This window comes from Prunus dulcis, chromosome 2, assembly GCF_902201215.1.
Source record: "Prunus dulcis chromosome 2, ALMONDv2, whole genome shotgun sequence".
NCBI classification, from domain to species: domain Eukaryota; kingdom Viridiplantae; phylum Streptophyta; class Magnoliopsida; order Rosales; family Rosaceae; genus Prunus; species Prunus dulcis.
The window spans coordinates 14,134,442-14,146,043 of NC_047651.1; the positions used below are offsets into that span (position 1 = coordinate 14,134,442).

Consider the following 11,602-nt stretch of genomic DNA (forward strand, 5'->3'; position numbering starts at 1 on the left):
TTTAAAAATAAAATAAAAAATATATATTTTTAAATTTTGTTTAAATAATTCTAAAAGTTGTAATTGAAAAGTAAATGCGAACGTATAGTCATTTTTTCTGCTTTTATTGAGTGCTTAATAAATATGTATAACAGCTATACGTGACCGTACTATTCTACAATTCTCCTATGAAGAATTCTTTTTAAATATAAATAAATAAATTCTCTGTCCATAACAAGTTTTTTCTAACAAAAAAATAGTAAATCCCAAGCATTATGTCTGCCATTTAATCTGCAAATTTCTTTGCCCATGTCCTCCATAACACACAAAACATGCCCCCACCATGCACTTTGGAAGGGCACAAAGTACACACCCGAGCCACAGAAGGGATGGCAAATCCGTAATTAAACCAAGTTTCCAATGGCAAATCCCACCACCCTGTCCTTAAGCTTTATATAATTTCGAACTCTATATATATATATATATATATGCTACCACCGTTTGCTCCATTGGCAGCTCCTAAAACTTCCAAAACCCACCACCCCAAAAAATGCAAGCCAACCCCAACCCCTTCCAAATTATTCCCAAACAAATCTTCCCTTCACTGATAAAGCTACCTCCGGTGCACCAATCTCCGTCCCCAGTGCCCACCAAACCACCGCGTGCCATATCAATCTCCACACCCAACGAAACCAATCGCGGTCCAATTACCATTTCAACCCTAGACGTAGTAGATGACTCCGTGGCTGCATTTTGGGACTACCAATTCCTCTTTGTGTCACAGCGCTCAGAACAAACCGAACCCATCGCGCTCAGAGTCGTGGATGGTTCGGTTCCATCAGACTTTCCCGCCGGCACGTACTACTTGACAGGGCCGGGGCTCTTCGCCGACGACCACGGCTCCACGGTGCACCCATTGGACGGCCACGGCTACCTTAGGGCTTTTAAATTTGACGGGTTTGGCGAAGATGTCAAGTTCATGGCCAAGTACGTGAAAACTGAGGCTCAAGTGGAGGAGCACGACCCTTTGACTGACACGTGGCGGTTCACGCACAGGGGGCCGTTTTCGGTGTTGAAAGGTGGACAGAAAGTTGGGAATACTAAGGTGATGAAGAATGTGGCGAATACTAGTGTGTTGAGGTGGGGCCAGAGGCTGTTGTGTTTGTGGGAAGGTGGGGATCCGTATGAGATTGAATCGGAGACGTTGGATACGATCGGGAGGGTAGGTCTGATAGACGGTTGTGATTCGGAGGTGGAGAGTAGAGACCGTGGTGGCGGTGTATGGGATGTGGCTGCAAGATTGCTCAAACCAATTCTGTACGGTACGTGCGTGTATGTAGAATAAAATTATTAATAGATGAGACTAATGGTGAACAAAACAAAGTAAATTGCTTTGGCTGGCTTTGGGGGAAAAAAAAAGTATCTGTCTGAATTTTTAAAGAGAAAGCTTGTTTTCAATCTGTTTCAGATGGGCATTTGGAGAATAATATTAATTAGAGATTAAATCTGTTTTAAATATATAATAATATGAATAAGTGATCGGATGGAATATTGTATAATTAGTAGCTATAAACAAGGAATACAAAAAGCAAACTCCATTAATAAAATAATGATGAGGAAGGGGTCCAAGTTATTGTTATTTTATATAGTGAAAAAAGTTAAGCGTGATTCACGAGAATATTTTACTTAGAGTTTAAAAAAAATAAGTATGAATCGAGCTGTAAATTTGAAGAGTAAAGATTAAAATATTTGTGAATAATACATAGAAGTTATACACATATAATATTTAACTAATAGTCTTATATAAAAAGGTTATGGAGGTTTTTGTTTAAGGAGATCATGACGAGAAAATCTAAACAGAGAATCCGAACCGCTGTTTTGTTATATAGTTGTTTAATATTGTTCATCATATATTAAAAGGTATATGCCTTGTACAGGAGTTTTTAAGATGCCTCCAAGGCGACTGTTGTCTCATTATAAGCTCGATGCTCGCAGAAACAGGCTTCTTATGGTGTCGTGCAATGCAGAGGATATGCTTTTGCCATGCAGCAACTTTACATTTTATGGTAATTAAGGGCATATGCATCACGCATGAGCCCTTTTATTTCATTATTATGTGGATTTTTTTTTATAAATACATAATATTTTTCGTGTTTTTTTTTTTTGGGTGCAGAATATGACTCAAATTTCAAGGTGTTGGGAAAGCAAGAGTTTAACATAGCTGATCACTTGATGATCCATGATTGGGCTTTCACAGACACTCACTATATATTATTTGCCAATCGCATCAAGCTTGATGTTGTCGGTAGGTTAATTAAATAAGTTATCGTCAGTTTTAAAATTATATATTAAATAATCATATGAGATCTAGAGAATATTGAAGATCCTTCCATCTTTACAAGGTGAAAGTGTACTCACCAATTGCACTAGCCCTCACATTGCTTTTGTTTTTTTTGGTTGAATACGTGTAAAAGTCTAAACTACAGGTGGAACAGGGCCGTTCCATTGAAAAGTAAAATAAAAGTTTCAAGCTTGGGTGTTAAGTTTGTTAATTTGTGTAAAGAGGCTTACTATATAAAAATTAAAGGAAAAGCCTCAAATTTTTTTAGAATCAAGCCCAAAAAGCATCAGCACATAAAAAACAATTTTTGCTACTATATCTCTTGAGTTAAAAGGTGTTATAGGAGGCCCTACTTTTTTGGGGACCCTGTACCGTCGCCCAGCACGCACAGTTTGTGTGCCGGGCTTGGGAGGAAGGTTTCTCACACACACTATCAAGGTGTAATGAAAGTTCGAACTTGAGACCACTAATCTGTAAGTAAATGCTTTTTCAACTAGGCTATACCCTGTTGGCCACTTTTTAATTATTTTAAATTATGGCTCATAAACGATATGATTGCTAATGAGCCATAAATTGACAGGAAAAAAAACTTACTTCATACAAGATTTCACCTCTTCCTTTTTTTGCGGTTAATGTTCTCCACGTTAGAAACAATTAGAAAGGATGGTCAATGGTTAAAGTTTGTGCAAAAGCATATTCGATACAGCCATATTGTTGTTGGTTAAAGTCCCACAAATCTATAGTGACAGACAAACATATGTTACATCGTCAGGTTAATTGTCTATCAATTATACGTTGCTAAAGACCTATATATTATGTAACCAAACTGTCGAGATAAAATTAATTACTAAAATAATATTAAAATGCAGGTGCAATGACTGCAGTTTGTGGGACTTCTCCTATGATAACAGCATTGTCGGTGAACCCTAGCAAGGCCACATCTCCCATATATTTGCTTCCTCGGTCTCCTAATGAAAATGGTCGAGATTGGAGAGTGCCTATCGAAGCTTCTTCACAATTGTGGCTCCTACATGTAGCCAATGCTTACGAGAATCTGGATGAGAATGGGAATTTGGAGATTGAAATACATGCTTCGGCTTGCTCTTACGAGTGGTTCAATTTTCAAAAATTATTTGGTAAAATTTTCAACTCGTGTCATTTAGTCTCTACTTTGTTCGAGGAAGTCATAACTATCGAAGAAAGTCACATATTACTATCTACAACTGCTAATTAAGACTTATTTGATATTGCTTCCATGTACAGGATATGATTGGCAAAGTGGTAAACTAGACCCCTCGATTATGAACATAAATGGAAGCCAAAGGAAGACGCTACCTCATCTTATTCAGGTCTCCATAAACTTGGATGTGAATGGAAGCTGTCAAAGATGTGATGTGGAGCCTTTAAACCAGTGGAACAAGTCATCAGACTTTCCAGTTATCAATCCAGCCTTTTCAGGAAGCAAAAACACATACCTATATGCAGCAGCTTCTTCAGGTTCTCGCAGTGCATTGCCTCACTTTCCATTTGACATGGTGGCCAAGCTAAATGTTTTAACAAAATCTGTGCTAACATGGTCTGTTGGAAGCCGGAGATTCATCGGAGAGCCCACTTTCATCCCCAGAGGTTCTGAAGAAGATGATGGTTACATTCTTGTAATTGAGGTAATACATTTGTTTTTTTTACTGAAAGAATTTATAGACCCAAAAAAGAAGAAGAAGAAATTGGGTGTTCAAAATTTTGAAGTGAGACTTATGGTATATATGTTTCTTGTATGGCAGTATGCAGTTTCAGTTCAATGGTGCTATCTGGTTATCTTAGATTCCAAAAGGATTGGAGGAGAGGATGCACTAGTGGCAAGACTTGAAGTTCCTAAGCACCTAAATTTTCCTCTTGGTTTTCATGGCTTCTGGGCCACTGCAGAGTAATTTCATTTTTGGTTTAAGAAAAATAAAATAAAATAAAATAAATGTTAGACAGCCTAGGCTTTATCTCTTGAAACTATAATTAAATCTCACATTGTCTCCTAAAATTTGAAGTGGCTCACTTTACTTTATTGACCGATGTTTTTTTATTGAGATGTATGCCACATAAGTGCCACGTATAAAAAAAATTATTTTCTTTTAAAAAATTGCTCTCTCAATCTCAACCATCACACCGCACCCCTTTTCCACTGGCGCTGCACTAGCCAGACACCTACCCCCACCCCCAATCGCCCCATGCCATGTAGCCAAGCCACACCCACAACCGTCACCCATTGCCACTCCAAGCCAAATCCAACACCACCACTGTCACCCCCAGCGGCCTCATTTGCCTATTGTAGGAAGGCCAAGAGCCACAAAAAAAGGCGATGCCCACTTGCTCACAAATGTTGACCTTCTAAACCCCAAATCTACCATTCCATGAGTGAGTGAGAGTGAAAAAGAATACAGCAAAACAAAAAAGAGCTTATGCTAAACCAATCTGAGCTCACATTGATATGGGCTAATATAAAACTCTTATAGAAATGAAGGATATGGGGTAGGGATCCTATTGGGAATCAAAAGATTGGCGCTTTAGGGTTCGCTGCTTGTTAATTAACCACTTCAGCACCTTCAACTCTCTCTCTCTCTCTCTCTCTCTCTCTCTCTCTCTCTCTCTCTTTTAAAATTACCTTCCTTTTGCTGGATTGCAATTTTGTTTCTCTCTCATAATTATCTTTTTGTAAATATTGTATAACAAGAAAGATAGTTTTGTTTCTGATAAGATAATTTTTATACTAAAAAACCTGGTAAAAAAAATAGGTTTTTTTTCTTTCCAAAATATAAGATTTTCCAGCCCAGTCTCAAAAAGCAAGCCATCAAACAATAGCTAGAATTCAACGTATGGTCCAATCTCAACCAATCCAGTCCGCAATATAAAGTCGAATCCAATCTTGTCCTATCCGGCCACCAAATGATGCCTCAATATTTGATATAAACAGGACTCTTGCAATCAGGACGGAATCACAATTTGAAAATAGAGTGGACTAAATTTATCTTACATTTATACTTAAAAAATTTAATGTACAAGTGAATTTCATTGAAGTATGAATTTTAAGGTTAATTAGCAATTACATGATAAACTTCTCCATGAAAGGAAAAGAATTGAAAGCATTTATTATCCATTACAAAAGAAGAGGGAAAAAAAAAAAAAAAACTCAACCATTTTAATTCATCCAAGCCAACTTGGAAAATAAAAATGAGAAGAAGTAGCCAAATTTTGAATTGACATTTTATGTACACTAGAAAAGGTAAAGGTTTTTTTTTAAAAAAAAAAATTTAAAAATAATTTTATTTACAGAAAAAAGTAAAGGATTTTTTTTTTTCAATTAAAAGTAAAGGATGTTCTTTAGGAATGTGTGTTTTATGAAAAATGCTGAGTAATAATTATTAATTAACTAAAGAAAAAAAATATTTTCTGTGGATGGGATCACTGGGATGAGGTGTGTAGAGATGTGCTTTAGTGGGCTAAATATTAATATTGAACTATAAAATATCAAATCGCCCTGGCTATAGCCCATATTAGCACGGACGTAGGGCCGTCCTGCTTGCTGCTGCTGTTGTGAACATATCTGTTCTCACTATCCCACCCCCATTTGTTACTTTTCCAAGTGATGTGCAAGCAGAGGAAGAAACCCACGACTGTTTATTGGTATATATGAAATACATATTTTTTAAATATAATTATTTTGCGTACGTGTTGTAGCGAAAAACAAAGAGGAGAAATGCTTATTGGTATATGGATTTATTTTACTATTAATTTTTATATATAAATAAGTTGTCATTTTGGCTACGGTTGTGGATTCTGTGTCTACATAGCGTAGAGAATTATTTTGGTATAAAACAGAGTTGCAGCAGGGCAAAAAATAACATAGGACTCACGACATATGGAGTAGGAACACCTATTGTTATGGCGGAAACTTAATGGCAACGCTATTAACTACCACAATTAGGTGTTTTGTGGCCAATCCATAGCCAACACTCTTTCACCACGGATTGTTAGTGGCCAACTTGAATGAAGGTCACGGACTTTCTGTATCTTATAATGATGTTTTCTAGTAGTGTCAACTAAAAACGACATAGGCGAAATTGAATTGGGGGTGTATTTTCTTGTTAGGGTTGGCGAGAAAAGAAATTCCAAAGCAGACCATTTTCTCATATGAGTTTTGATTTTTCTATCAATTGGAAACCAATTCAACAACAAACCAAAGACATTTACTTTAATATAAAAAATTGTGGGCCCTCTTAGTTAAGGGCCTTAGGCCGTCATCCTCAGATCATGTTTAGGATCGGGCAACTTGATTAAGCCCATATATACTATTTTCATTTGTTTTAATTTATTTCAACAGTCCTGACCTCTTGGACCATAAGAGTTCAAGAAATTATGGTCACTCACCGTTGAATATTAATCTAATGGTTCAAAAAAGTTTCTTAAAAAGAGTATAAGAGTGAGTGAACCGTTGAATTTACATCCAACGATGAGTGACCACAAATCTCTTGAACCCCTGTAGTCCAAGAGATCATGATTATTCATTTCAATTGGTTAAGTATGATAATTTTCTTTTTATAAGTTCAAGACAAAATAACAGTATGAAGAGAGTAAACACAACTGAACCTCCCCACCAAAACACACAGCAAACAAGTTCTCAATACGAAAAGACTCAACAAACAAAACATCTGTAGCAAGATTGGTCTTATTAATCGTCAACCAAAAAAAAAAAAAGAAAAAAAAAAGAAAAAAAAAGAAGACAATGAAAAAGGAAACAAGTGTTGGAAACGGAAGGAAAAGTAAAAGTGTTGGAAACGGAAGGAAAAGTAAAAGTGTTGGAAATTTTTTTTCTTTCTTTTTTCTATTTGTGTGTTTAAGCAAAACAAATTATTGAAGTGTTGGAGTTGATGAGATTTTCCAGATTGGTTTCATCTCGTTCTTGGTACATTTGTAAATGTTGTTGGGTGGGTGTCCAAACAAAATGTTCTTTTTCTAAAATTGGGTCATGGTATTGGGTGTTCAGAAATAATTTCTGGGTGTTCATTGCACGGCCCAGCCCATGAACTCTTGTTGGAAGCCAAGGCAATTGACATTGACAAGCGCTTGAACACTTCGGGCACAATAAAAATTTAAAAATAGAAATCAAAAAACAAAAAGACCCTCTGAAAATGAAAGCGTTAACCCAAAAACCCCAACTTTGAAGTACCTCAGGGAAAAGAGAAGAGGGAGAAGAGAGCAGGGAGAAGAGAGAAGAGGGAAAACAATGTCGGGCTTCCCATTCGGATCCTCCTCCTCCGCTTCTTCTCGGTTTACGCCTTTACCATTGACCAAACCTCCTGTCATTTCCCCCGCCACATCAACCTCCGCCCCAGCTTTCGGGTCCTCTAGCCCTAGCTCCGCCGCAGCCCATTCTTTCGGATTCAGGTCCTCAGCAGCGACCTCCGCTCCATCATCCTGGTTTTGCTCCTCGGCTTCAACTGTATCGGCATCCAGTTCACCCCTGATTGGCTCCGCTTCCGCTTCCGCTTCATCTCGGTTTAGCTCATCTTTCACTGTTTCTTCAACACCCTTGTTCAGCTCTTCTTCGTCGTCTTCAGCTTCAACCACACCCTCATTCCCACGCTTCTCCTTCCAACCAGGCTCGCGTCTTTCAAAGCCAACAACCTCAACACCCATCACTGTTACTCCACCAGCAACGGCTTCAAGCTTCTCGTGCGCACCATCCACTTCCTCTGGTTCACAACCCTCTTTTGTATTCTCCGATACCGCCTCATCACCCGCCCCCATTTCCTTCGCAAAACCCACCTCACAGTCCTTCTCAACTCTTTCTGCTCCATTGTTTTCTACAGTCACCACCACAAGCGTTTCTTCGACTCCAGCTGCTAGCACTACAACCAAAGCCTCTTTCTCTATGCCGAGTTTCGGTGCGACTCCTACTACAAGATTTCTTAGGAAGAAACAAACACCTGTAGCTGCAATGACAACAACTCAGACATCAACGTCACTTGTTGAGTCTTCAACTAGTGGGTCTGTGTACTTTGCCTTAGTGATAACTTTGCATTATGTTCTTTTTTTCTTTAGGGTTAATCCTTTTCGGTATTTCATAGCTCTTCTTGTTATAAACAAGATTTCTTAGGAAGAAACAAACACGAGATTAAACTTGAAACATTAGATGGAGTGCTGTTGTGTAACTTTGTGGTGTACCTAAACTATCTGGTGACAACTGAAAATTGAAAAGAAAAATAAGTAATCATATCCTTATAAAGATTTGGGACTTCTATCTGACGTCTGCTATTATGCCCTGCTTGTCTTATAGGACAACTTCTACTGTCAGCACTACAATATCTACTGCACCAAAATTACCTTCAGAGATCACAGGGAAGACTGTGGAGGAGGTACTTCATATGTTTTCCTCTTCTTTTTAAGTAATGTTGTTTTCCAACCTATGCCTTGTGTTCTCATTAAAAAGAAATCTAGTCCTTGTGATGCATTTTATTTTGTACCTTAATTGAAGATCATCAAGGAGTGGAATGCTGAGCTCCAAGAACTTGTTTAAGTATACTGGTTGAGATATATGAACTTAAAGCCAGTTTTCATTCTGTATGTTGATACAGTAGTAACTTCATTTACGTGATATCTTCAGTGAGTAGTGCTTTTACTCGTAGTTGTATTTGTATATCATATCCATGTAAGTAATATGGGACAATCAATTTTTGTTCCTTATTTTGCTGTATTGAAGATAAAAAGACTACTTATATATAAGCATGCACAGATTGATTTTTCCATTTCTTCAGTGAGTAGTGTTGTCTTCTTATGTTGGCTGATTCTGAGTTGCTCTGGCCATTCTTTCTCTGTTTTGTCAGGCTCCCCTTACTTCTTTCAAGCATGAAACTTCATATCCTATTACCACATCTGATTGCTCCAAACTTGTGGAGCAATCTACACTTGCCGCTGCGGTCCAGACTTCTACTGCCATCTCTTCAGTACAACTCTCAAGTCTGGATTTTGATGCTCTAGATCTGGAAACTCAATTGGCATTAATATGTGGAGGCTCTTCTAGTTCTGGCTTTACTCCCAGCGTCAATGCTGAACAAGCCATTTCTAGGATCAAGCTCTGGCAAGCCAAGGATTTTGCTGTGGAAGAGGGCCATCAATCTGTGGGGGAACTCATCAATAATTTACAAATTTTGGCTGAAGAGAATCTCATCCCCAAGTCTATTTTCAGTTCTGGAGTCACTTCAGCTCAAGAGTTTCAACAAGCTGCAGACTTATGGGGAACAATTCACACTTCCTTCGAGCAAGCTATCACCTGTAGAAATTTCTATCAAAGATCTACTGAAAATTTAGAGAAAGATAGATCTCAATGCTTTGCTCAGGACTTCGAATTGCAGTATCTCAAAAATGAAGCTCAAGAGGTAGAAGCCGAGATTGCCAAATTGCAAACACAACTCAAGGCCATCAAGACCAAGGAAAAGGAAGTACGAATTAAATTGCAACGTAACCTTAGAGATGCTTGGAAGTTGCAAAAACAAATCACCACTGCCCAACCTGGATTGGAGGAGTCTCACGCATTAATTCTGAGAGGATCAAAATTGAGAGCAGACATGGATGCCAAGTTTAGAGTTTTGAAAGTTATTTTAACCAGTATTGTACTATAATATATTTAACATATGGGCATTTTAGCCCTAAATCCTAATTGAGATTAAACTCACTTAAATCATTATTTTCAAACCACACCAACTTCATAAAATGCCCACAAATATTAACACAACATAACACGATTTTTTAGAAATATAATAACAAAAAAACATTAATTTTGAGGTTTTTACAGGGAAATGAAACCTACGATCTTGGATGTAAAGGCAAATGTTCTTAACCATTTGAGTTACAAACTTGCGAGACTAGTATAATCTTTGACCAACCTTGCGAGACTAGTATAATCTTTGATCTAAAAGAGAAGAGACTAGTATAATCTTTGACCCAAAAGTGAGGGCGCTTATCAACAGACTAGTATCATCTTTGAAAATAAACAAATTTAAATGCTGTCGGGTGTCCAAACAAATTCTATTTTTTAAAAATTGGGTCATGGTATTGGGTGTTCAGAAATAATTTCTGGGTGTTCATTGTAAGGCCCAGCCCATGAACTCTTTGGAAGCCATTGACAAGCACCTGCACACTGCAACTTCGGAAACAATTAAAAAAAAAAAAAAAAAGTTTAAAAAAATTGAAAAATAAAAAGACCCTCTCTGAAAATGAAAGCGTTAACCCAAAAACCCCAAATTTGAAAAATCTCAGTGACACTGTTACAGAAGAGAGCAGGGAAAAGAGAGAAGAGGGAAAACAATGTCGGGCTTCCAATTCGGATCCTCCTCCGCTGCTTCTTCTCAGTCCACTACACCTTTCTCATTCACCAACCCTCCTGCCTCTTTCCCCGCCACCTCAACCGGGTTCTCACTCGGGTCCTCCGCTTCCCCATTCGAATCCACTACCGCACACGCCGTCACCTCCACCTCTGGGTTCTCGTTCGGATCCTCCTTCAGTGCCTCCACTTCCTCAAACCCTTCCTCCTCCTCATCTACCTACCCCTTCTCCCTCGACACCACCTCCTCCCCCTCCGCCCCCGCTCCCGCCCCCGCTTTTGGGTCCTCTAACCCTAGCTCCTGCCCGGCCCCTTCTTTCGGATTCGGATCCGGAGCCTCCACCGCCACCACAGCCTCCTCTGCTGCGGCCCCTTCTTTTGGATTCGGGTCCTCAGCAGCAACCTCGGCTCCATCATCCCTGTTTGGCTCCTCGGCTTCAACTCCGCTGTTTGGTTCATCTCCATCCCAACCCCTGTTTGGCTCATCCTCATCGGCGCCAACGCCCGCTTCCGCTTCTACTTTATTCGGAGCACCGTCGTCCACCGCTTCGTCCTTGTTCGGAGCAACTGTATCGGCAGCCAGTTCACCCCTGATTGGCTCCGCTTCCGCTTCTGCTTCATCTCTGTTTAGCTCAACTTCCTTCACACACAGCGCACCCTCTTCCCTGTTTGGCTCATCTTCCACAGTTTCTTCAACACCCTTGTTCAGCTCTGCTTTGTCGTCTTCAGCTTCAACCACACCCTCATTCCCAAGCTTCTCGAGTTCCTCTTCAGCCTTCTCGTTCCCAACAGCCTCACCTCTTTCAAAGCCACCAACAACCTCCACATCCACCACTGTTACTTCATCAGCAACGGCTTCAACCGCTCCAAGCTTCTCGTTCGCACCACCCACTTCCTCTGCTTCACAACCGTCT

General features: G+C 39.2%; 3 protein-coding genes across 3 annotated transcripts; all 3 read left to right on the plus strand.

Annotated features, from left to right (window-relative positions):
• The first annotated feature begins 529 nt into the window (after nt 1–529).
• On the plus strand, nt 530–4,248 carry LOC117618189 (carotenoid cleavage dioxygenase 7, chloroplastic-like). Its single transcript, XM_034347796.1, has 6 exons — nt 530–1,301; nt 1,917–2,045; nt 2,153–2,284; nt 3,190–3,456; nt 3,584–3,984; nt 4,102–4,248. Exons 1-6 carry the CDS (start codon nt 530–532, stop codon nt 4,246–4,248), a joined length of 1,848 nt encoding a protein of 615 aa, XP_034203687.1.
• A 3,244-nt stretch (nt 4,249–7,492) lies between these two features.
• LOC117619084 (uncharacterized serine-rich protein C215.13-like) lies at nt 7,493–10,046 on the plus strand. The gene is made up of 3 exons (XM_034348908.1): nt 7,493–8,356; nt 8,646–8,724; nt 9,193–10,046. Exons 1-3 carry the CDS (start codon nt 7,593–7,595, stop codon nt 9,985–9,987), a joined length of 1,638 nt encoding a protein of 545 aa, XP_034204799.1. The 5' UTR covers nt 7,493–7,592; the 3' UTR covers nt 9,988–10,046.
• Nucleotides 10,047–10,556: 510 nt separating this feature from the next.
• LOC117618190 (nuclear pore complex protein NUP62-like) lies at nt 10,557–11,602 on the plus strand (the record flags this gene model as incomplete). The annotated part of the gene is made up of 1 exon (XM_034347797.1): nt 10,557–11,602. A coding segment is annotated over exon 1 (930 nt), but the record flags the coding sequence as incomplete, so codon positions are not given.